Genomic DNA, 21,426 nt, shown 5'->3' with positions numbered 1-21,426 from the left:
ACCGGGAACCATTTGAATGAGAGGAGGGGATCACGGGTAGAGTGGGCTCCAGGAGGTAGGGCGGGCACGGGTGTGACGGCGGGGCGGGGGCAGACTCTTGAGCCAGGTGAGGGAAGCAGGTGCGCAGATCTGTTTTTTGTGGGTTAGTGTACTCGGCCCTTAGGTGGAAAGGGGGTGCCGCCTTTCCCGGGGTCGGGCTACAAAGCTCCAGAGCCTATCTTTTCCTCCTCAACTAACGGGGCCCCGGGCGGGGGCTCAAGCTCCATCTCCACCGACTAAGCTCCACTCCGCAATTTCCAGGTGGCCGCTGGGCTGGGAGTCTCGCGCCGGGGGCCGGCGCTGTCTCGCGAGCCCCCTCCCGGAGCCAGCCAATGGGGTTGGTTACTGGAGCCGCCCGCCCGCCTGGTGCAGAGCGCTGGGCTCTGTGAGCGGCGCTGCCATTTAAAGGGGCCGCGACCCCTGTCCCGGCTGCTAGGGAGGGAGGTGGAGAAGGAGCGCGGGGCCGTCGCTGTCTGCAGTTCTAGGCTTGTAGCCGTTACACTAACCCTGCCGCAGGTAGGGGTCGGGCCTGATCAAGCCGAACCGAACCTGCTGGCGGGATCTCGCAGTAGCTGGGAGGGGGGTCTAAGGAGAGATCGTAGCTCCAAAATGTCTTCCTGTAAATGCCTGAGGTGGGGGGTGGGCAACAGGAGAAGGAGGACTGGGGGAGCAATAGGAAAGGGGGACGGGGCCGAGGAAGTGGGCGACCCTGAAAGATAACTGGGGGGGAGGGGTTAGGAAGGGCAGTTTGTGGGGGCGAGGGAAGGGCTGAGGGAGGACCATGCAGCGCGGGGCGGGGGGTGGGGTCAGACAGGGTGGGTAACGACTGGGGAGCTGGGGGCTCTAGGAGAGGGGGGATAGAAACTGAGATCGCGGGGCAGGAAAGGCTCCTGGTGGCAACGGCCCTAGGAGACTCTAAGGGGCGTTCAGCCCGAGTGGGGGGCGAAAGGTAAGGGGAGGGGAACTGAGAATTGCAGTGGGGTGGAGGGGGCAGGAGGACGGGTGGAACCACGGACTGCCCGGCGAGTGTGGGCACAGGGCCAGGGCGGGGAACGCCTCTCCCCACAGGGGGCGCTGTATGTGGTGGGGGGAGTGGTCACTGGACTAGAGCCTGTGGAAATGCTTCTCGTTTGCGGTGGGGGCTGTCCAGGAGAAGTCCAAGTGGATGATGGGGTGTGTCCCAGAGCCTATATAAGAAGGAATTGTGGTGAAGACCACCTCTTCTGCCCCCTCTTCTACCCCTGATCTACAGCCCATATCCAGTCATCCTCATGGACCCCAGGGATTTCCCCAGTCCGTTTGACCCATTGACCCTGCCAGAGAAGCCCCTGGCTGGAGACCTTCCAGTAGACATGGAATTTGGAGAGGACCTACTGGAATCCCAGACTGCCCCAACTCGAGGATGGGCTCCCCCTGGCCCTTCTCCATCCTCAGGAGCCCTGGACCTGCTTGATACCCCTGCTGGCCTGGAAAAAGACCCCGGAGTCCTGGATGGAGCCACTGAGTTGCTGGGGCTGGGGGGGCTGCTCTATAAAGCCCCCTCCCCCCCAGAGGTGGACCATGGTCCTGAGGGGACCCTTTCATGGGATGCAGGAGATCAGACCCTAGAGCCTGGACCAGGGGGTCAGACCCCTGAGGTGGTGCCACCTGACCCAGAGGCTGGGGCAAACCCCTCTTCACCCGAGGGGCTGCTAGAACCTTTGGCTCCAGATTCTCCAATAACCCTGCAGTCCCCACATATTGAAGAGGAGACCACCTCCATAGCTACAGGGAGAAGGGGCTCCCCTGGGCAGGAGGAGGAGCTTCCCCAAGGGCGGCCACAGAGCCCAAATGGCCCCCCCAGCCCTTCAGTGGGAGAGACTCTGGGGGATGGAATCAACAGTTCTCAGAGCAAACCTGGGGGCCCTAGCCCCCCTGCACACCCCTCCTTGCCAGGTAGGTTGCCTACTCAGCTGGAGAATTGAGGCTGGGGAGAGGGGTGGGGGGAAGGAGGGGCAGCTGTGTGGTAAGGTAGGAAGCAAGGGGAGAAGGAAGAGGGTGGGGAGAGGAGGAGGAGGAGTTGGGGTTTGGAAGGGAGGGATGGAGGTGGTGGTGAGGAAGAGGAAGCAAGGTGAGGGTGGGAGAAGCTCAGCTGCTGTGGGGGAGGCACAGGGCTGAGGTTTCAGGGGCTGGGTTGGAGGAGTGGATTTGGTGGGAAAGATGCCCATTTTCTTCCCCCAGTGGGTTTTTGGTGCCAGGGTCCTTCCTTCAGGATTTGGGGAGGACCCCGGGCTTGTTGGTTCTCCGATCTTTCCAGCTGTTTTGTTCTAGATGAGAGTGGGGTTTCTGGGTTTGATGAATGATAAATAGGGTCATGAGTTCAGGGGATGGTAGAAATAAACGCAGGGCTTACCAGTCAGTGCCTGGGAGGGGAGGGGAAGCCTAGACTTGGAGCCGCTCTGCTTTCTCCCTGATCTGCCTAGCGCTGTGCCCTTCCAGGCTGTGACCAGGGTCCCAGCAGTTATGTAACCACCTGAGTCCAGGGGACCTACCCATACCTTACTGCTTCCTTCTCCCCTTCCTATCTAGCTTTGGGGGATTTCATTGGTTTTTGTTGGTAAACTGTAAATTCTCCATGAAAGGTGTGTTACCTGTGTTTCCTCAAGTCCCAATGATTGGGACCGACAGCTGGTGGGAAGGGTGGGGGTTTTCACGGACAATAGCTGCACCACCACCCTCCCCTCAGTGCAGAGCTCGAGGTAACCCTGAGAGGGGCCCCAAGAAGCCACAGGCACTCGAGTTTTCCCTTTCAGTTTTGAGTAAGTTCTTCCCCAGGAATGGAGGCGGAGGTTGGGCCAGGAGGGGGTGTGAGGGCAGGCTCAAGATTTAGGCTGCTTTCTGCTTCCTTTGCAGGAGATGGCCTGACTGGGAAGGCGAGTGAGAAGCCGCCTGAGAGGGTGAGGGGGAGGGGATTGGAAGGAGTCTGGTTCCCCCTATAGCTCTGGGGAGGACAGACCCTTCATTTTGCCTCCCAGATGTTCTGTGGAGGGCTGCGTGAGCAGTTAGGAGGAGGGAGGGAGCTCTTGTATCTCCTGCTTCTTAGGGAGAAAGTCCAGCTTCCTTTTCTCCCCTCCAGCGAAGGGCTGGGACGAGGGTCCCTGCTCTCCCTCCCCCCCATCTCTGCACCCCCCCAAGCCTGCACTAGTGCCGCTGGCCCTTCAGCCTGGCTTGGTGTCAGCTTTCCTTCCCTCCCGTGTTCCCAAGGTGCAGAAGAGAAGCGAGCGCGTTCGGAGAGCGGAGCCTCCAAAACCTGAGGTTGTGGATTCCACTGAGAGCAGTGAGTAGGACTTGAGGAAGTGTGACCGAGTGGGATGTGGCGCCACGGACCTCCTGGCTCCATGCGGAGTGTGAAGTGCCTCTCTCTGCTCTGGGTTGGCATGGGAACCAGGGGCAGTGGGGGAGACTGAAAACAAGAGCAGTGAGAATGGAGTTTCCTCTTTCAGCTGTGCCATCTCTGTCCCTGAAGAAGCCCTCCCTCCCCCTCTCTGGGAGATGACAGAGTCACTAAGGGACAGTGACACCACTGGCCCACAATGCCAGTGCCATGTGCTGGGGTGGGAGGTAAAGGCAAGAACCAAGGGGATGCCACGAGCAGCCGGCTACCTGTTGGTGGGGGGGGTGGCTGGAGAGTTGGCCTGGTAGCCTTTTCTGATACCCCCCACCCCCACCCCGTCAGTTCCAGTGTCAGACGAGGATTCTGACGCCATGGTAGATGATCCGAACGATGAGGACTTTGTGCCATTCCGGCCCCGGCGCTCTCCACGCATGTCCCTGCGCTCCAGCGTGGCGCAAAGGGCCGGCCGCTCCTCGGTGGGCACCAAGATGACCTGTGCTCACTGCCGGACCCCTCTGCAGAAGGGGCAAACAGCCTACCAGCGCAAGGGGCTGCCTCAGCTCTTCTGCTCCTCATCCTGCCTCACCACCTTCTCAAAGAAGCCCTCAGGCAAAAAGACCTGTACCTTCTGCAAGAAGTACGTTCTGGTCTGGCCTGGCCTGCCTGGGCCCCAGGGGCGTGGTACTGTGAGGCATGGGGCAGAGGAAACCAGCAGAGTGGGATTGGGAGGGAGGCGGTTTGGGAAGGAGGTCTGAGCACACTTTGGCCGTGAATCCCAGGGAGGGGTGGAAGCTGATGGCATGAGATGGCGGTGGTGGTACCGAGTGAATGTTCACACCCGTCCCCACCTGCAGGGAGATCTGGAACACCAAGGACTTGGTTGTGGCACAGACAGGTTCAGGAGGCTCCTTCCATGAGTTCTGCACTTCCGTCTGCCTCTCCCTGTATGAGGCCCAGCAGCAGCGCCCCATCCCCCAGGCTGGGGACCCCGCCGATGCCACTCGCTGCAGCATATGCCAGAAGACCGGAGAGGTGAGGAAGCTCCAGGGGCTGGTGACAGAGCCTGGCCAGCCCTGACCCGCCCCTGCAATCCTGGGGCTGCAGGGGCCAGGCCCTGTGGAGGAGGGGTTGGGGAGGAAAGGCAGCCATCGCGGGAGTGTATTCAAGGATAGAGCTTCTCCAGGATGTGTGCAGCTCGACTTCCTTCCCTCCCGGGACCTCAGCATCACGTCGGCAGCCTGATGCGCAGGTTGGGGGGTCCCTGGGCGCACGGTCTGCTGTGAAGGTCTAGGGTGAGGGGGGCAGGCTGTCCTTGCAGTGGGTGGGTGGCGGTGGTCAGGCCCCAGCTCAGGGCTTGTGTGTGTGGCAGGTCCTGCACGAGGTCAGCAATGGCAGCGTGGTCCACCGGCTCTGCAGCGATTCGTGCTTCTCCAAATTCCGGGCCAACAAGGGACTGAAAACCAACTGCTGTGACCAGTGCGGCGCTTACATCTACACCAAGACTGGGAGCCCTGGCCCCGAGCTCCTCTTCCATGAGGGCCAACAGAAGCGGTTCTGCAACACAACGTGCTTGGGGGCGTACAAGAAGGTGGGGCCGAGGGAGTAGTGCTAGAGGGCCTTGGAAGGGGGTGTGGTTCTTGGGCCATAAATAAAGGTGCCTGACAGGTCGAGAGTTGGGAGGAATAAAGCAAATAAAGGGGGTTTCAATTGTATCTGTTATGTTTTATTTTTGAAGCTGGCTGGTGGATACACAGGTCTTTGTTATATCATCATCTATACTTTTTTGTATGCTTGAAATATCTCATGTTTTAAAAATTTTAAAAATAAAAGTGAAGGGACAAATCCAGCCTCAGCCTCTCCTTCCCCATCCTCACAGAAAAACACACGTGTGTACCCATGTGTCTGGTGCAAGACCCTGTGTAAGAACTTTGAGATGCTCTCACATGTGGACCGTAATGGCAAGACGAGCTTGTTCTGTTCCCTCTGCTGTACCACCTCTTACAAAGTGAAGCAGGCAGGGCTCACTGGTAGGTGCCAAGCCCTCTTCTCTGAGACCCTGCTGGTCTTCCTTCTACCCCATACTCCCCTCTTCTAAAGTAATCCCTGCTGCCCAGCCAGGCACATCTTCCCGGACTTCCTGTTCCTTCGCCGCAGCGCCTCACACCTCTGTGTGCTCTGTCTCTCTCTCTCTGTCTCTCTCTCTCTGTCTCTCTTTCTTCCTCCTTCCCTCGCTCTCCCCTTTCTTTCTATGCCCCAGGCCCTTCCCGACCCTGCAGCTTCTGCCGCCGCAGCCTCTCTGAGCCCTGTTACTACAACAAGGTCGATCGCACAGTCTACCAGTTCTGCAGCCTCAGCTGCTGGACCAAGTTCCAGGTACTTCAGGCCCTGGACCAGGGACAGGGGTGTGGCACCCGAGCAGGGTGTGAGACGGGGGTCGGGAGGCCTGGGCAGAGCAAGGAACAAGCCGGACTTCCTCTCCCCACAACAGCACACAGCCCGTGCCCCTCCCTTACTTGTCTTCCTTCCCTCCAGCGCACAAGCCCTGAGGGGGGCATTCACCTGAGCTGTCACTACTGCCACAGCCTCTTCAGTGGCAAGCCTGAGGTCTTGGACTGGCAGGTAAGACCCCCACCCTGCCCATATGTTGCCACATGACCAGACATCTGTCTGAAGGGGTCCTTCCGCTTGGCTCTCGCCGGGTGCAGATGGCACAGCTCTCTCCCTGCCCTGTGCCCCCATCCCAGGACCAGGTGTTCCAGTTCTGCTGCCGTGATTGCTGTGAGGACTTCAAGCGACTTCGGGGCGTGGTGTCCCAGTGTGAGCACTGCCGGCAGGAGAAACTCCTGCATGAGAAGCTCCGATTCAGCGGGGTGGAGAAGAGCTTCTGCAGTGAAGGTAAGGGAAAGGGGTACGGGCCAGTGGCACAGAAAGGAGGAGGCTTGGAAGCGGGCAGTCAGGGGGGCTAGGGCTGCAGCCCGAGAGGCTGTTTGGGAAAGGCTGCAGGGGTAGCACCTTGAAGGGGTCAGGTCTCACAGCGTGGACATCTCTGTGTGTCTGCATTCTTTCCAGGCTGCGTGCTGCTATACAAACAGGACTTCACTAAGAAGCTGGGACTTTGCTGTATCACTTGTACTTACTGCTCCCAGACCTGCCAGCGCGGTGTCACCGAGCAACTGGATGGCAGCACCTGGGACTTCTGCAGTGAGGACTGTAAAAGCAAGTACCTGCTGTGGTACTGCAAGGTAAGGGGGCACACGGGGGAAAGTGAGCGCGGCACGGAACACGGGTTGTTGTGTGGTGACCAGGTGTGGGCCGATCTCGGATCTCGGGGCCTCCGAGGGGCGCAGCATGCTTTGGGGACTCAGGTCTGACCTTCCTGTCCGCACCCTCAGGCTGCCCGGTGCCATGCTTGTAAGCGCCAGGGGAAGCTGCTGGAGACCATCCACTGGCGTGGGCAGATCCGCCATTTCTGCAACCAACAGTGTCTGCTGCGCTTCTACAGCCAGCAGAACCAACCCAACCTGGACACTCAGAGCGGGCCCGAGAGCCTCCTGAACAGTGAGTCAGGCGGGGGCACACTTTGCTAACCCAAGCCCCACCTCTCTCTGCTTCCTCTCTTGCTTTCCTGTCAGCCCTAGTTAGCGCTCCTGGTACCATGCTGTCTTGTAGCTTCTGGAATGTGCAGGTACTAGGGGGCATCTTGTTGAAAGGTTTCCAGAGTTAGAGTCCACTGATTTTCTAGAAAGGATGTATTTCTAGGGAATGAGTACCTATCCAGGTAGGAGCAAAGAATCTTCTTGGCCACTGTTGCTGGGGCCTAGAGAAGACTACACCTGGAGTGAAGGGGAGGAGAAATTCTAGACTTCCCATTCGCATTTGATGTACCTGTAACGAAGCGCTGCTGGGAGCGGGCGAGGAAAACGGACAGCAAGTTCTGCAGAGGGAGCATTCCTTTGTTTTCATCTGTAGGTCACTCTTCTGAGTCGAAGTCCCAGACACCCTCGCAAACCAAAGTGGAGAACAGCAATACAGTGAAGACCCCAGAGGAAACTGGGAATCTGGGCAAGGTCAGCGCAAAAGCTGGGGGTGGGGGAGGATGGTCTCAGAGGAGGGTCGAGCAGTTGGTGGCACCGATGTTCCCTTGTCCCTGCAGATCCCTGCAAAGACCCGCTCGGCTCCCACAGCTTGCACCCCTCCTCCACCCCCACCACCCCCAGCAACACCCCGCAAAAACAAAGCGGCCATGTGCAAGCCACTGATGCAGAACCGAGGGGTCTCCTGCAAGGTGGAGATGAAGTCCAAAGGGAGTCAGACAGGTGAGCCAGGGTAGCGGGACACCACCGGCTGTGCTCGGCAGTCCTGGGCCTCCAGCCCTGGGCCGTGTCCTGGATATGGCCGTCCTGGGATCACAGAGTGGCAGCTCAGCCTCTGAGGCAAGGGCCATTTTGCGATGATGAGCGAGTGTTAGCACTTTTGGGGCAACAGGCAAGATCAGGCCCTGGGTGGGACGTGACCTACCTGATGGGCTCTGAGAAGACCCCTTTCCTGTCAACAGAAGAGTGGAAGCCGCAGGTCATCGTGCTGCCCATCCCAGTGCCCATCTTTGTACCAGTGCCTATGCATCTGTACTGCCAGAAAGTCCCGGTGCCTTTCTCAATGCCCATCCCGGTGAGTTTCCCTTCCTTCCAGCATGGCGACCACCCTGGCAGCCCTTCCTCTCAGCAGCTGGCCTTCTCGGGCTCGCGTGCTCCTTGGCGTTCATTTGGGATTCGTGTCCCCAGGTGCCTGTGCCCATGTTCCTGCCTACTACCTTGGAGAGCACAGACAAGATCGTGGAGACCATTGAGGAGCTGAAGGTGAAGATCCCTTCAAACCCCTTGGAGGCCGACATCCTGGCTATGGCAGAAATGATTGCAGAGGCGGAGGAGTTAGACAAAGCCTCGTCTGACCTTTGTGGTATGCCAGGGACGGCGGTGATGAGGGAGCCAGGGTGCTACCAGTCTGTCTGCCTAAGGGGGTGGACAGTGGCGGCCTTGGTACCCAGCGGGATGGGGGGATAGTGGAGGTGAGTCCCCGAAAGCCTGTGAGGCCGCTAGGCAGGAGTTGCAGTGACAGCTGACTTCTCTGCCTCCCAGATCTTGTGAGCAACCAGAGTGCAGAGGGACTTCTGGAAGACTGTGACCTGTTTGGGCCGGCTCGAGATGATGTCCTGGCCATGGCTGTCAAGATGGCCAACGTGTTGGATGAGCCTGGGCAAGATTTGGAGGCAGACTTCCCCAAGAGTGAGTGGGATTCGAGGCGTGCCCACTAAGTACAGTGGCATTTGTGCCATCAGGAAAGGAGGGTTCCCTGTGACCCTGAGCATGACCCTAGCAGTGCTGCTCGTGACCCAGTGATGGGGAGCAAGAACACAGATACTGGGGCAAGTGCCCAGTTTTCCACTTGAGTCTTGCTTTTGTTAATCGTGGTAAAACACATAAGTTGAAACTTACATCTTAAGCACGTTCGCGTGTGCAGGTCAGTGGTGTTACAAGCGTTCCCTCCTTAAGAGTCTGCGTCTGGTGCCTCTGAGCACATTCTTGGTCCAGCTGTGCTGGCTCCTGCGAGTACAGTGGGAGCTGTCTGGGAGGCTCATCTCCACTCAGGTGGGCAAGTAGCGGGTGGGGGGTACATGGCTGAGATCTTACAAATTGATTCCCTTCCTTTCCCCTCCAACAGATCCTTTGGACATTAACCCCAGCGTAGACTTCCTCTTTGATTGTGGCCTCGTAGGGCCCGAGGACGTGTCTACTGAACAAGACCTTCCCCGCACCATGAGGAAGGTGAGGGCTGCGGGTGCTCTAGCCACAGAAGAGTGTGTGTGTGTGTGTCTGTGTGTGTCTGTGTCTGTGTATGTGTGTGTGTGTGTGTGTGTGTGTGTGTGTGAGAGAGAGAGTGGGGGGGGGGTTGTGCTTTCGTAGCCAAGTCAGTGGCTTTAGTTTGCCCTTCCCTGACCTCCTTTCTCCAGCACCGAGCAGTACTGAGGTGCAGCCAAACTTGGCTCTGTCCCCAGTTCACAAGATCATCGGAGCTGGTCCTCGGGCTCTGTGCTAAGGAAGCTTGCTGTCTTCTTCCATCAGTCCCCCAGGCCCCTGGCGGTAAACACTGTCCTGACTAGCTTCCATGCTGCCCTCGGCTTTACCTCCATCACTCCCATCCTCTCTCTTCCCCTGTAGGGTCAAAAGCGGCTGGTGCTTTCGGAGAGCTGTTCCCGGGACTCCATGAGCAGCCAGCCCAGCTGCACTGGGCTGAACTATTCATACGGTGTCAATGCTTGGAAGTGCTGGGTGCAGTCGAAGTATGCCAATGGAGAAACCAGCAAGGGCGATGAACTGCGCTTCGGCCGTAAGTGTGGGCTGGGGACAGGCTTGAGGAGAAGCGGCAGGGCTGTCATAAGGCTGTGAGCGCTTACGGGGGTTCCGTGAGGTGGGGAGGAGTAACGGAATATGGGGAGATGCTGTCTGGGTTTCAAGGCTTAGGGCTCTTGTGCTCATTGGTGCTCTGTTCTGGAGCAGGATGTGACTAAGGGATGAAGGGGTTAATGGTGGGATGAACTGAAATTCTCCATGTGACATTTTCTTAATCCCATCCACCTCCACTACACATCACTGCAGCCAAACCTATGCGTATCAAAGAGGATATTCTGGCCTGCTCAGCTGCTGAGCTCAACTACGGTCTGGCCCAGTTTGTGAGAGAAATCACTCGACCCAACGGTGAACGATACGAACCTGACAGTATCTACTATCTGTGTCTTGGCATCCAACAGGTACCCCTTGCACACCACCTGACTTGCCGTCACTGTCAACACAGCAGGCAGGGTTCCACTGGAAATGATTCGGTCCCACTCCCCGCTCCACACCTGTCTGCTTCCCTGAGCAGACAGCCTTTCTGTCCTATTCCAAGCAGGACAACATATGTGAATACCCCTCCTAAAGCTAAGCTGCATTGCAGTCATCGTTGCTCCCTGCGTCTCCATTGTGTCTCTCAGGGGATGGGTAGGGCTGGGCCCCTTAGATGCTAGGGTACTGTGTAGTTCCCACTGGGACAGGTCTGGGTTTATGAAGGACCACCTGTGACGTCTCCAAGCTGCCTCCTCCCCAGTGTGGCCTCAGTCCCCCAGTTGGAGGTATGCCTGGGGAAAAGCACTCTGGGTCACCCAGTCAGGCAGCAGTTTTCCTCCATTTCCTAATTATCACAGTTGTCATGCCTGGGGCCTTTATCGTCGCTGTCTTTTCCGCTAGGACCTCGAGTCTAGCTTCCTGTGTATCTTTTTCTTTCTCCAGTACTTGCTGGAAAATAACCGAATGGTGAACATTTTCACGGACCTTTACTACCTGACTTTCGTTCAAGAACTCAACAAGTCTCTCAGTACCTGGCAGCCCACACTCCTCCCCAACAGTAAGGGACAAGGACTTAGCAGCCCTGTGCCATTTCCCAGTCTGCAGTTACAGCTCCCCAAAAGCCCTGGCTTCCTTGCTCTGCCGCTCGTCACGACGGGTCTGCGGCAGGAGTGTGGAGCTGGGTGGCTCGGGGCTGAGGGCCCGTGTCCTTGAGCATGAGGAGGGCTCCAGACTCAGGTCTGAAGAACTATCTGGGACCACAAACGGTGGGCTGGGTTTCGGTGGCCATTGCAAAGGAGGAAGAATTTGTGGGACTGGAGGTTCACATCTCCCTGCCGATAATGTGAGGCCGGAGAGAGAAGCACCAAACGCCCCATCCAGTCCTGAGTCACGTAGCGGGGTGCCAGGGTTTTCTGGACAGCGCTCACTTGCCGAATGGAGATGCCTGTCAGCAGGGCATGTGGGAGCAAATGTGGTCAGGCCTGGGTGGGTGCTGGCTCCTGACCGGCCTCTCCCCTTGATCGTTGCAGATACAGTTTTCTCCCGAGTGGAGGAAGAACACCTGTGGGAGTGTAAGCAGCTGGGGGTCTACTCGCCCTTTGTCCTTCTCAACACCCTCATGTTCTTCAACACTAAGTTTTTTGGGCTGCAGACGGCCGAGGAGCACATGCAGCTCTCCTTCACCAACGTGGTGCGGCAGTCCCGCAAATGCACCACCCCTCGGGGCACCACCAAGGTGGTCAGCATCCGCTACTATGCCCCGGTCCGCCAGAGAAAAGGGCGAGGTACGACGCTGCCCCCTCCGCTGCCTCCCCTGAACTGCCAGCTTGGCCCGATCCTTTGCCACTGGCTTCCCCATCCTGCCACTCCTGCGTTTGCACAAAAGGTGAAAGCAGCCAGCCCTTCCATCCAATGGGCAGTGGCTGCTGCATAAGCAAGTCCCAAGTATGGTCACCGGGCTTCCCGCCTTTCCTCATTTCAAGGCAATTTCCTTGCTTGCCTGCTTTCTTTGGGGAAGAGCAGACATGTGGGAAGCTGCTGGGTGTCTTGGCTGTGGGGACAGTTGCCAGGCTGATGGACTGGCTTCCCATGGTTCTTTGCTGTTGGGCAGAACAGGAACCGGACACACCCGAGTGCAGTCCCCATGGTCCGTTCTCTGGACCTGAGCTCCTACCTGGACTGGGGTCCTGGGGACTGGGCCATCACAGTTTCTCTACCCGAGAAGGCAAGGATAAGCTCACAGTGGGGTCTGTTTTGTCAGTTTGTATATACAACTTCTGAGATCACCTCTTCAGGAAATCATCCTGGGGGAGGTCATAAAGTAAGATGTTAGCCGTGCAAACCCAGGAGGGCTGCAGAGCGACACCCTGACAGGACGTTGGCTGGTGGGGGGACACTGAGCCACTCTTCTGCCTTTATTTCTTTATCTGACTGTACTGTGTCCCGAGGCCACCCCCCTGTGCCCTGCATGGTGCACTTGGAGGTGGCTCGTTGAGACTGTGCCTTTACCAAGTCTGCGTCATTTGCCTCTTCTGCAGACATGGGTCCCGGGAAACGGAAGAGAGAAGACGAAGCTCCCATCTTAGAGCAGCGTGAGAACCGCATGAACCCACTGCGCTGCCCTGTCAAGTTCTATGAATTCTATCTGTCAAAATGGTGAGTTGGCAAGTGACAGGAATGGCATTAGCGTGGGTGCCCCAGGGATCCACTTTGCCTCAGTACTGACATGTCCCACCCCTGCCATTGCAGTCCTGAAAGCCTCCGGACTCGCAACGATGTGTTCTACCTGCAACCCGAGCGCTCTTGCATCGCTGAGTCGCCTCTCTGGTACTCTGTGATCCCCATGGACCGGAGCATGTTGGAGAGTATGCTCAACCGCATTCTGGCTGTACGCGAGATCTATGAGGAGCTGGGTCGTCCTGGAGAGGAGGACCTGGACTGAGCCTGCGTGCTCTTCGCATCCATCTCTCGCACCAGTGTGTGGCCGGTGGCCACGCCCCACAGGGTGACTGGCCCAGGAACCAATGCTACTCCTTCTGAAGGGCCCTGGCTGCCCTTTTCTACTCATCCATTCCCTGCCTTCCCTAGGAACCCCTGGCTTTTACCAACTTCCATACCACTTGACAACAATGGGGCCCCAGTCCTCTGTGCTTGGGGGCTGGTCTCCCAGAGATGGGCAGAAACCATCTAGGCCATTCTCTTTGTGCTTCAGAGTAAAGCCCTTCTCCTGGGGCCACACTCTGGGTGAAGTGTTGCTAGCTCTGATGGTCCCATCCCACATAGGCAAAGCCCCTTGTTCCTAGGTTTGGCCAAGGGAAGAACCCAGCTGCCTTCTCTGCCCTGTGCCCATTCCCCTCTCTACTGTCTCCCAGTACCACTCTCAAGGGTCTTGTATGGAAGGTATGAAACAATCTGAAAGTAACGAGGGGACCATTTACCTAAAACACAGAGCTTACACACACTTCCTCTCCCATAAGATAACTGGTTGTTGGAATCCCCTCACCACCTCGTTCCCCCTCCCCACCCCTGCAAGCACCAACCCTGGGTGCTGCAATTTAAAAAGCTTCCAAATGCTTTCATTTCCTCAAAGGCAGAGAATGACTATAAGTTTGGGGAGCAGAGTCCTGCCCCCTTGGTTTATGTGTTTGTCGCTCTCTGCCATCTTGGCATGAGCCATGTGTCAACATGCTTAGCCCCCTTCTGTAACTGCCTCCCTTTAGTTCAATGGACACAGTTCCCAAGGCAAAAACTACCTTCTGACTTGGGTTGGGGCTGGGTTCCCCACTCTTGTTCTTCCCCCATCATAAGAGCCAGGCCAAGCCTGTGGGGGCCCTGGGTCATGCAGGATGGGCTCTGTGGTCAGGATAGGTGAGGAGCCGTGGGCATGGGTCCTGCCCCTAATGCCTACATTTTTTCTCTTCCCCATCTTGCCTTTGTAGTTCCAGAAAACTGTTAGCGTCCGGCAAAGGGGGTACCCAGTTCTTTCCCTGTTGGCTTTGCTGTTCCCCAGCCTTTTTGTGTTTTTATAACTGTCACCAGTTTAGCCACTGTTTAAATTGTATATATTGTTCTGAGGTGCCTGGCCTGTCCCTTCAGTGAGCCATGCCCGCCCTTGTGTTGTAGTGAGAAGCTGTTGTCACAACTAACCTTCTGTCTCTGAAATTGTTTGTTTCAAATAAAGAGTTAAAATTGTTTTTTGCCTTCTATGGGGGAGGGAGAGCAGTGTTTGGAGGGGGGAGGGACATAGAGGACAACTGGCAGGTCTCTCAAGATGTGAAGAAGGGAGGTGTCCCACCCCAGTTTGAGAATCATTTGTAGCCACCTCACTGAATGAATCCACTAGGAATATGGTCCTTTTTATAACAAGTTTCCAAATACTTAAGGGAAAAAAATAACTCCATAGCTATCTTTTAAGGACCTACTATGTTTAAGGACCTAGATTAGACACTTCAGAGAAGAAAAAGATTAATTCGACCAGGATCATATCCCCAGCAGGCAGAGCAGAGGAATAAGGAACTCATTTCAGGTTTACAGGAAGGTCATGTGCGAGTCTTCTGAGGGAGGTGGCATTTGACCTGGGCCTCCGAGAGTAAGTGGGAGGGGCTGGGGATCAGCATAATCAAAGGCAGCAATTTTCCAACCAGGGAGTGACAGGATCAGATCTGTTGCTTTAGGGAGGAGGTCCCTAGAACAATGTGAAGGAGGGGCAGGGGCAGCTCTAAAGATCCGGAGATCAGTGGAAGGAGGGTGGCTAAGAGAGTCTGTGGGCCTCAAGGGGGGGCGGTGCGGATAGAGAAGGAAAAGGGAATGGATTCAAATGAGTTTCAGACATTTTGAAGGTCAAGTCTGCAGGCTGGGGGGGGGGAGAATTGGGCATGAAGCATCAATCGCAGGTTGATTGGGAGAGATGCCTTTAACAAAGTTGGAAAAGGGGGGGTGTTGAGCGGCGGGGGCTAGGAAGAGGTTGGCAACAAGTTGAGGTTTTGATCACATTGGGTTCGAGACTCCATTGAAACATCCATTTGGTGAGCTGTGCCACATGGCATCGCAGAAAGAACACTCCAACTTGAGTTTTTAATCATAGCCCTGCCACTGAAACTTGGGCAAGCCTACCTTTCTGAGCCTCACCTACAAAAATGCACTTATATTTTGCCCTGATTTTCTCACGGAATTTTTGCGAAGGTCAGATGAGAAAATGGGTATGAAAGAGTACTATTGACACTAGATGTTACCATATCTATTAGGCAGGTGGAAATATGGGTATCTTATTTTTTCCCCAGCTTTATTGAGATATAATTGGAATACAACATTGCCTAAGTTTAAAGTGTACAACATGATGATTTGATACAAACATGTTGCAAAATGATCACCACCGTAATGTTAGCTAACACCTTCATGCTCTCATATAATTACCATGTTCTTTGTGTGTATGGTGAGAACATTTAAGATCTACTCTTGTAGCAACTTTCAAGTATTTAATACAGTATCGTTAAGTGTAGTCACCATACTGTACGTTAGGTCCTCAGAACTGACTCATCCAGTACCTGAAAGTTTGTACCCTTTGACCAATAACTCCCCATTTAACCTACACCCCCCCCCCCGCTCCTGGTAACCACCATATTACTCTGTTTCTATGAGTTCAGTTTCTTTAGATTCCACACGTAAGTGAGATCACACAGTATTTGTCTTTCTCTGTCTAACTTATTTCACTATGTATAATAATGTATGAGGTGTCGATTTAGAACTCATTGCAAAGAGTTCCTAGCTGAAGCTCTGGGGGTAGACAAGATCACTCGGGGAAGTAGAATGGCGAGAGAAGAGGACAGAAAAATGGTACCTTGGAGAGCTGAGGGGAAGAACAGAGAAGTGGGAGGAGCCCCAAATCAGCCCAATGCCAAAGGTAGAACCCCCGATGAAAAGCTGTCTTCATATCCCAGGCCAAGACAAGTCTATTCAGTTTGCCTTCCCCTTCTCCCATGGACAATAGGGCCCAAAGCCACCTGGCTCTCCTTTTCTTCCCCTGCTGGAACAGAGAAGGGACTAATGGTATTTGTTCAACTAGATTGCTACTCCGCGGCCAGCCTTGCGCTAGTCATTAGGGATATAAAGATGAGTAAGAACTTGGGGTCTGTCCTTGAGAAGTCCCAATCTGATAGGGAAAACACGAGTTCAGACTAAGGTGGGGCAATGAAGGCACCTAGGGTGCAAGATACAAGGAGGTACTCACTGTACCTCGATTGCCTCACCCTAGTCCTGACTTGGGCGGGGGTACACTCACATGTCAATAGAATGACCAGGGCAGGATGGAATTGTTACTCATTCTCTCCCAGGAAATCAAGACCACAGAGGGAGTGCCTTCAGGGAACGGTGTCTGGGCTGCAGAGGAGGTGGAGAGGGTAGAAGAGAAAGGGTGAGCAGAGCTGGGAAGTGTTGCTGGGAAAATAGGGGTCATGTTGTGAAAGGCATTGAATGCCATAGCAAGCCCTGCTAGGGGAACCAACCATCTCGGTTTGCTCAGGACCTTCCCAGTTTTAGCAGTGAAAGTCCTGGGAAAGCCCTCAGTCCTGCAAACCGGAACAGACATGCTTTATCCTCGAAGCAGTGGAAGCCATTAAAGGATCTTCACAAAGAATTGGCAGGCTATGCTTCATGTTTTCAGGTGATTCCAGCCTTTCTGTGGGGAGGGGGAGGAGAACAGGGAGGCAGTGGTACAGAAATGGTTCCGTGCCTGGCAGACATAAATTCCCCAAGGCATCTGCATTTCAAGACTTTTATCTCTAATTGTGAAATGAAAGGCTTTGTCCCTTGAAGGGAAGGTGGAGCAGAAAGGGCAAGTGGCAAGGGGAGATGGCTGGAAAAAGCAAGCATGCCTTTGAGATCCCTAAGGTGAAAGGAGAGAAATGGTGCCTATTTCAAAAGCTTACCGTGATTTAGGGGTTTGGAGGGTAGGGGTTCTGAATAACTGTCTTTCCCCATCTTCCCAACACTTCCCAAATTGCCTAGCTTCGTGGGCATGGCCAATTTCTGGATCTTGCTCCAGGCAAAGCCCTCTCTCTCCACACTGCCGTTCCCTGTCTGAGCACAGGGCAGATGCTTCCTCATCTTTTCACCATTTCTCGCTCTTAACCTTTGGGACACACACTTCGTTTTCCAGCAGGTTAGTGTTTAGGGATATTATGTCATACCGAGCTTCTCCCCCCGACCACCCCGTGTCTTGAAACCCTTCCAAAGGCAACATGCACTTGTTATTTTGGTATACAGGAGACAGCACTGATTTTGCATTAGCGTAGGTCTATGTTTAAATTCTGGCTCTGCAGCTTTAAGCTGTGCAACCTTTGGGCATATTACTTACCCTCTCTGAACCTCCATTTCCTCATCTACAAGTATGGCTACAGTAATAGCTATCTTGCCATTACTGAGATTATGGATGTAAGTGCTTAACGTAGCACCAAATCTGGTCCATACCACATGTTCCATAGCCGGTGTCCTTTCCTTTCATCCACCTAAGTGATTTCTAAGTCTGCTAATGAAGTTTCAGACCATATCATGATTGAGACACATCCTTTCTGTCAAAACTACATTAAGAATTGAGACGCCATTCACAGCCATCCTGTGACATATATACACAGATGTGGTCATATGTATATCACGACATATGTATGCAAACATACAGACTTGCATACTTAAGTGCACACACGGCGACTGACAATTAGTCAGGAGAGCATGTTAAGTAGGTGCGACAAAGAGATTAGCTTAGTATTTGAGAGCGTTGGTGAACAGCTGGAGGATGGCAAAGATAGTATATAGAACTGCCCCCAGTGCATTACATATAATTAATGCACGGAATGCTCAATACAGCCCTGTGACAGGGGTACTATCATCACCTTTGACAGATGAGGACACTGAGGAACAGAGTGGCCAAGTAACTTGGCTAAAGTCACACAGGTAGGAAGCAAAGCATGCTCTTAGTCACTATGTTGTACTGAGTTTTCAAAGAGGCTTCAGTCTGCAGAGCAGTCGGTCACCATTGTGTGTAAACTGCCCTCTGTCTCCGAAGTCTGCTGTCAAGTCCCTCTGCCCTTCCTTCCTTCCATAGTTCACCATCAACCTTAACGTATCTGTTTGTGCAAAGGTCTGCCCTGACCTGGATCTCCTCAAGTCCGCCATAGTCTGGCTATCCTGATGAGAACAGAATTGCCTCCAGGTGTTGTAGGGGCCTGACTGTGAAGTTACAAGGGTCCCTACGAGTGAGCACTGAGAGTTGGAACTCCTGTACCAACTTCTGGGCTCAGTATGTGACACCTTCATGAAGTGGCCCCAACAAACCTTGCCAGTCTCACCTCCTACTACAACCTACCTCCAACCTCATGCATCGTCTGCTCTAGTCACGCAGATCACACTCTACTCTTCCAAGATGTAGCAGCTTTGCAGCGCTCGTATCTCCTATCGCTCCTGCCTTGAGTCAAACAGGAGAAGTAATCCACATGCACTGCAGGAATTCAGAAGGGGGGACTCATTCGGGACAGCGGTGGTGACGAGAATGGACTCGAAACCCTCACACAGGACATGACCTTGGAGCTGAGCCTCGAATGCTTAGGTGTCTGCCAGTCAAGGCAGGGGAAGGAAATGTCGCCACACTCAGACATCAAGTCCTGTTGTAGATTCCACATCCAAAGTGTCTCACATTTGTCTCCTCTTGTTCCTTCTGCCACTGTCCTAGTCCCACAGGCCCCACTACGGCTATGGGAACAGCTAGCTCCGTAACTGGTCATTGTGCCCCCATCGACTGTCCATACAGCTCCCAAAGCACAAATGTGAAACTGTCCCCCCCACTCAAAGCCACCACCTGTAGGACACTCTTACCCTGATAGTGACTTCTAAGGCCCATCCTAAAGTGTCCTAGTTTATGTTTCCCACCTTCCCTCCTTCAATCCTCCATAGCAGTGTGAAGACAACATGTGCCCTTTCACGCAGCTGCGTGTTTTTGGCCTGCGTGATTCTCCTTGACTACAATGACACCCCCCCTCCCCACCTGACAGGTTCAGCCTGCCCTAGAATCAAAGGGAGCCCAGCTTGGTGGGTATTTGTAGCCCCTTCTCTACCATAGCTTTGCTCTGGCATCTAAGTATTGTGGAATCAGATGCCTATCTGATTGGGCATCTCATTCAGTTCGTGGTTGCCATGCCAATTCTCTATGGCTACTGCAGCCTGCTTTGAAATCCCAACTCAACCGGCTGGGGCCCTGACTGTTCTCCTAGTTCAGCCAGTCCCTTCACGCAGGAGTTCACTCTGTCCCTTTGCCCCCAGCTCCTGGTAGCTCTGCAGACAGATGCCTCTGAACGACCATAAATGTCCCCGAAAGCACCAATACCATGCGACACAGATGTAAAAAGCTCCTGTCATTAGGCCTTTTCTGCCCCCAGATCAGATCCCTTGAGGAGTGACCCGTAGAAGTTTGCAACATCTCTTGGACATTGCTTGCACTGCCATCTGTCCTGGGGGAAGCAAGTTCTTCCCACTGGCTCCAGCCTAGCTTAAGCGGCCTCACTCCTTCCTGGCTTGCTGTAGGTCCCAGCATGCCTTAAGGTTGTGGTGTTAGAGCTTCTGCTACCATCTTACCCGACTTTACAGTTTGGAACCAGCTTTTGCACACATCTTGTTCTCACAAGCTGTGTGAAAGAGGTAGTGAGGTCATTATAAACCCTATATGCACACGAGGAAACTGCCACTCAGAGCGCGTAAGTATAATGTGTCCAAGAGGACAGAGCTAACAAATGGAGACCTCAGTCTCCCGAGTGCAATGCCCTCCTCACTACCCCGATCCCTTTAGTACACTGAGTGTCTATGGGCTGGCAGTTACTAAGCCCTGCCTGACTCCTATTTCTCCCTTACACTCTTGTGACAGATCCCCAAACAAAAAAGTCAGTCGTGGGTGAGCCCGAATCACCCTCCTCCATCCTTGTGACAGTGTATAGCCACCCCACCCCCTCGAGCTTCCTTTGGCCTGCTCCCACCTGGTTCTCAGGACGCATGAGTTAGTGTCCTCCCTTTGGCTGTAACACCCAGCCGGGTAGCTTTATTGTCCCACCACTGCCCCCTGGAGAGGAAAGCCTTGATCTGGAGTTGGAGCCTCTTCCAAGAGGGATTTGTAGAATCTTTTGAAGAGAAACTAGATTTCTGAGGTGATGATGGATTTAGCATTTCTGAGTGTGGGGCAGGCATGAGGTTCCTTTGTGGAATCAGGATGGGATTTTCAAAAGAAAATCTTTCTCTTGATGGCCTTTTGAACAGAGAGGAGATGCTCTGTGTGTGTGTGTTGTGTTGTGGGTGGGAGGGGATGGATTTCAAGAAGAAAAGGAATCTCCCCCACTATGAGGGGTGGGGAACTCTCTTCTGACAGGGGATGATGTCGGTTTCTAAGGAAAAAGGAAATTTCTTGAAGAAAAGGAATGTCTCTCTTTTAAGACAGGGGAAATCTCTCTGTCAGCAATTGCTGAATGAGGGAACCTTCCATGCCTTCTGTCTGGAAGAGAAAGACTGTTTCTAGAGAAGAACGATTCTGAGAAGATGACGCCTGATTTTATCTTCCTTTCTGATACGCTTCCCACATGGAGTCAGCACACTCTGAGAGGGAGTGTCAAATCTTTTTTTTTTTCTTTTTAGGAGGTAGGGAAGCTGAGGAGAGAAATTTGCTGTGGGGGAAACTTTTTCCTCTGGGGAGCCATTGGTGAGGGCAGTGACTCTGAGATGGGGAAGTCTTTTCAGAATCCCAGAGACACAGAGTGTTAAAGGGAGCTTCACTTAGAGATGTGTGAGGCCAGGCCTGATGGCTCACAAGGAAACTGAGGCTTGGGGAAGGGAGTGCCTTGCTAATAAGTGACAGAACCAGGACCGGAACACAGCTTTGTGTGTCCTATGGTGGATACATCCCTGGAGTGGGTGGCAGTGAGTCCTGAGGGAAGGAAACTGGAGAGGAGGGAGAATCAGGGCTAGGCCCAGAAGGAAAGGGGTGAGAGTCGCCGTGCAGTCCGATGGGTGGCTTGCAGACCATTAGTTTGCATCGAACACTGGATTTCAAGGGAAGAAGAACCGTGCACGTGCACGGGGAGGGGCCTCACAGAGGTAGGGCGGGGATGTGTGCTACTCCCTAGGACTTGAGAAATTTCCCTATCATTTCCTGTTTCTCCAGAGGGAGTTGTCATTTTAATCTTTTTTAAATCAGAGGAAGGGGCCCAAGGAAACTTTTGGAGGTAATGTTTTATAATCTATTGTGGTCACGTTTACAAAACTGCACACAATTACCAAAACTCAATAAACTGTATACTTAAAATGGATTTAAAAAATACATAAAATCAGAGGAAGGGAGTAAGTGAATTAGATCCCAATAAAGCTGTTATTAAAAAATGAAAAAACAACCCCCCCCAATAAAAAACACCAACCAAGCAAACAAACCCAAAACAACAGCAAAGCAGGAGAGAACAGCTCAGAGGGCAGCAGTTCCTCATTTCCAGCCTCAGCTCCTCAAATGGCTATTTCTTTCACCCATTCTTTTCTTGATCAGCAAAAAGCCAAGGCCAGCTCAGCCAGGGCGATGTCAGAGGTTGCAGGAGAAAGAACTTGACAAACACACAAGCC

The 21,426-nt window shown here is 53.9% G+C and overlaps 1 protein-coding gene across 10 annotated transcripts in view; it reads left to right on the top strand.

Annotated features, from left to right (window-relative positions):
- The window catches only part of ZMYM3 (zinc finger MYM-type containing 3), a 72,398-nt gene extending 58,415 nt beyond the window's left edge, over nucleotides 1-13,983 (top strand). For 2 of the 10 annotated variants that reach the window (XM_019747930.2, XM_074324344.1), the window contains 23 exons: nucleotides 2,932-2,975; nucleotides 3,283-3,355; nucleotides 3,755-4,049; nucleotides 4,267-4,444; nucleotides 4,782-5,000; nucleotides 5,289-5,439; nucleotides 5,670-5,785; nucleotides 5,945-6,031; nucleotides 6,157-6,307; nucleotides 6,482-6,654; nucleotides 6,805-6,970; nucleotides 7,382-7,479; nucleotides 7,566-7,728; nucleotides 7,968-8,080; nucleotides 8,194-8,368; nucleotides 8,548-8,694; nucleotides 9,131-9,234; nucleotides 9,628-9,796; nucleotides 10,066-10,217; nucleotides 10,735-10,849; nucleotides 11,322-11,576; nucleotides 12,330-12,447; nucleotides 12,541-13,983. In XM_019747930.2, coding sequence (XP_019603489.1) covers nucleotides 3,784-4,049; nucleotides 4,267-4,444; nucleotides 4,782-5,000; nucleotides 5,289-5,439; nucleotides 5,670-5,785; nucleotides 5,945-6,031; nucleotides 6,157-6,307; nucleotides 6,482-6,654; nucleotides 6,805-6,970; nucleotides 7,382-7,479; nucleotides 7,566-7,728; nucleotides 7,968-8,080; nucleotides 8,194-8,368; nucleotides 8,548-8,694; nucleotides 9,131-9,234; nucleotides 9,628-9,796; nucleotides 10,066-10,217; nucleotides 10,735-10,849; nucleotides 11,322-11,576; nucleotides 12,330-12,447; nucleotides 12,541-12,733 — 3,309 coding nt within the window. In that variant the 5' untranslated portion in view covers nucleotides 2,932-2,975; nucleotides 3,283-3,355; nucleotides 3,755-3,783 and the 3' untranslated portion in view covers nucleotides 12,734-13,983. Of the gene's footprint in view, nucleotides 1-415; nucleotides 556-1,291; nucleotides 1,975-2,556; nucleotides 2,838-2,931; nucleotides 2,976-3,282; nucleotides 3,356-3,754; nucleotides 4,050-4,266; nucleotides 4,445-4,781; nucleotides 5,001-5,288; nucleotides 5,440-5,669; nucleotides 5,786-5,944; nucleotides 6,032-6,156; nucleotides 6,308-6,481; nucleotides 6,655-6,804; nucleotides 6,971-7,381; nucleotides 7,480-7,565; nucleotides 7,729-7,967; nucleotides 8,081-8,193; nucleotides 8,369-8,547; nucleotides 8,695-9,130; nucleotides 9,235-9,627; nucleotides 9,797-10,065; nucleotides 10,218-10,734; nucleotides 10,850-11,321; nucleotides 11,577-12,329; nucleotides 12,448-12,540 lie in introns of those variants that run through there. The other 8 variants (XM_019747929.2, XM_019747926.2, XM_019747927.2 and 5 more) reach the window with 8 other exon arrangements.
- Nucleotides 13,984-21,426: the final 7,443 nt, after the last annotated feature.

Source organism: Rhinolophus sinicus, chromosome X, assembly GCF_036562045.2.
Source record: "Rhinolophus sinicus isolate RSC01 chromosome X, ASM3656204v1, whole genome shotgun sequence".
In the NCBI taxonomy this organism is placed as follows: domain Eukaryota; kingdom Metazoa; phylum Chordata; class Mammalia; order Chiroptera; family Rhinolophidae; genus Rhinolophus; species Rhinolophus sinicus.
This window is presented reverse-complemented; position numbering and strand designations above follow the sequence as displayed.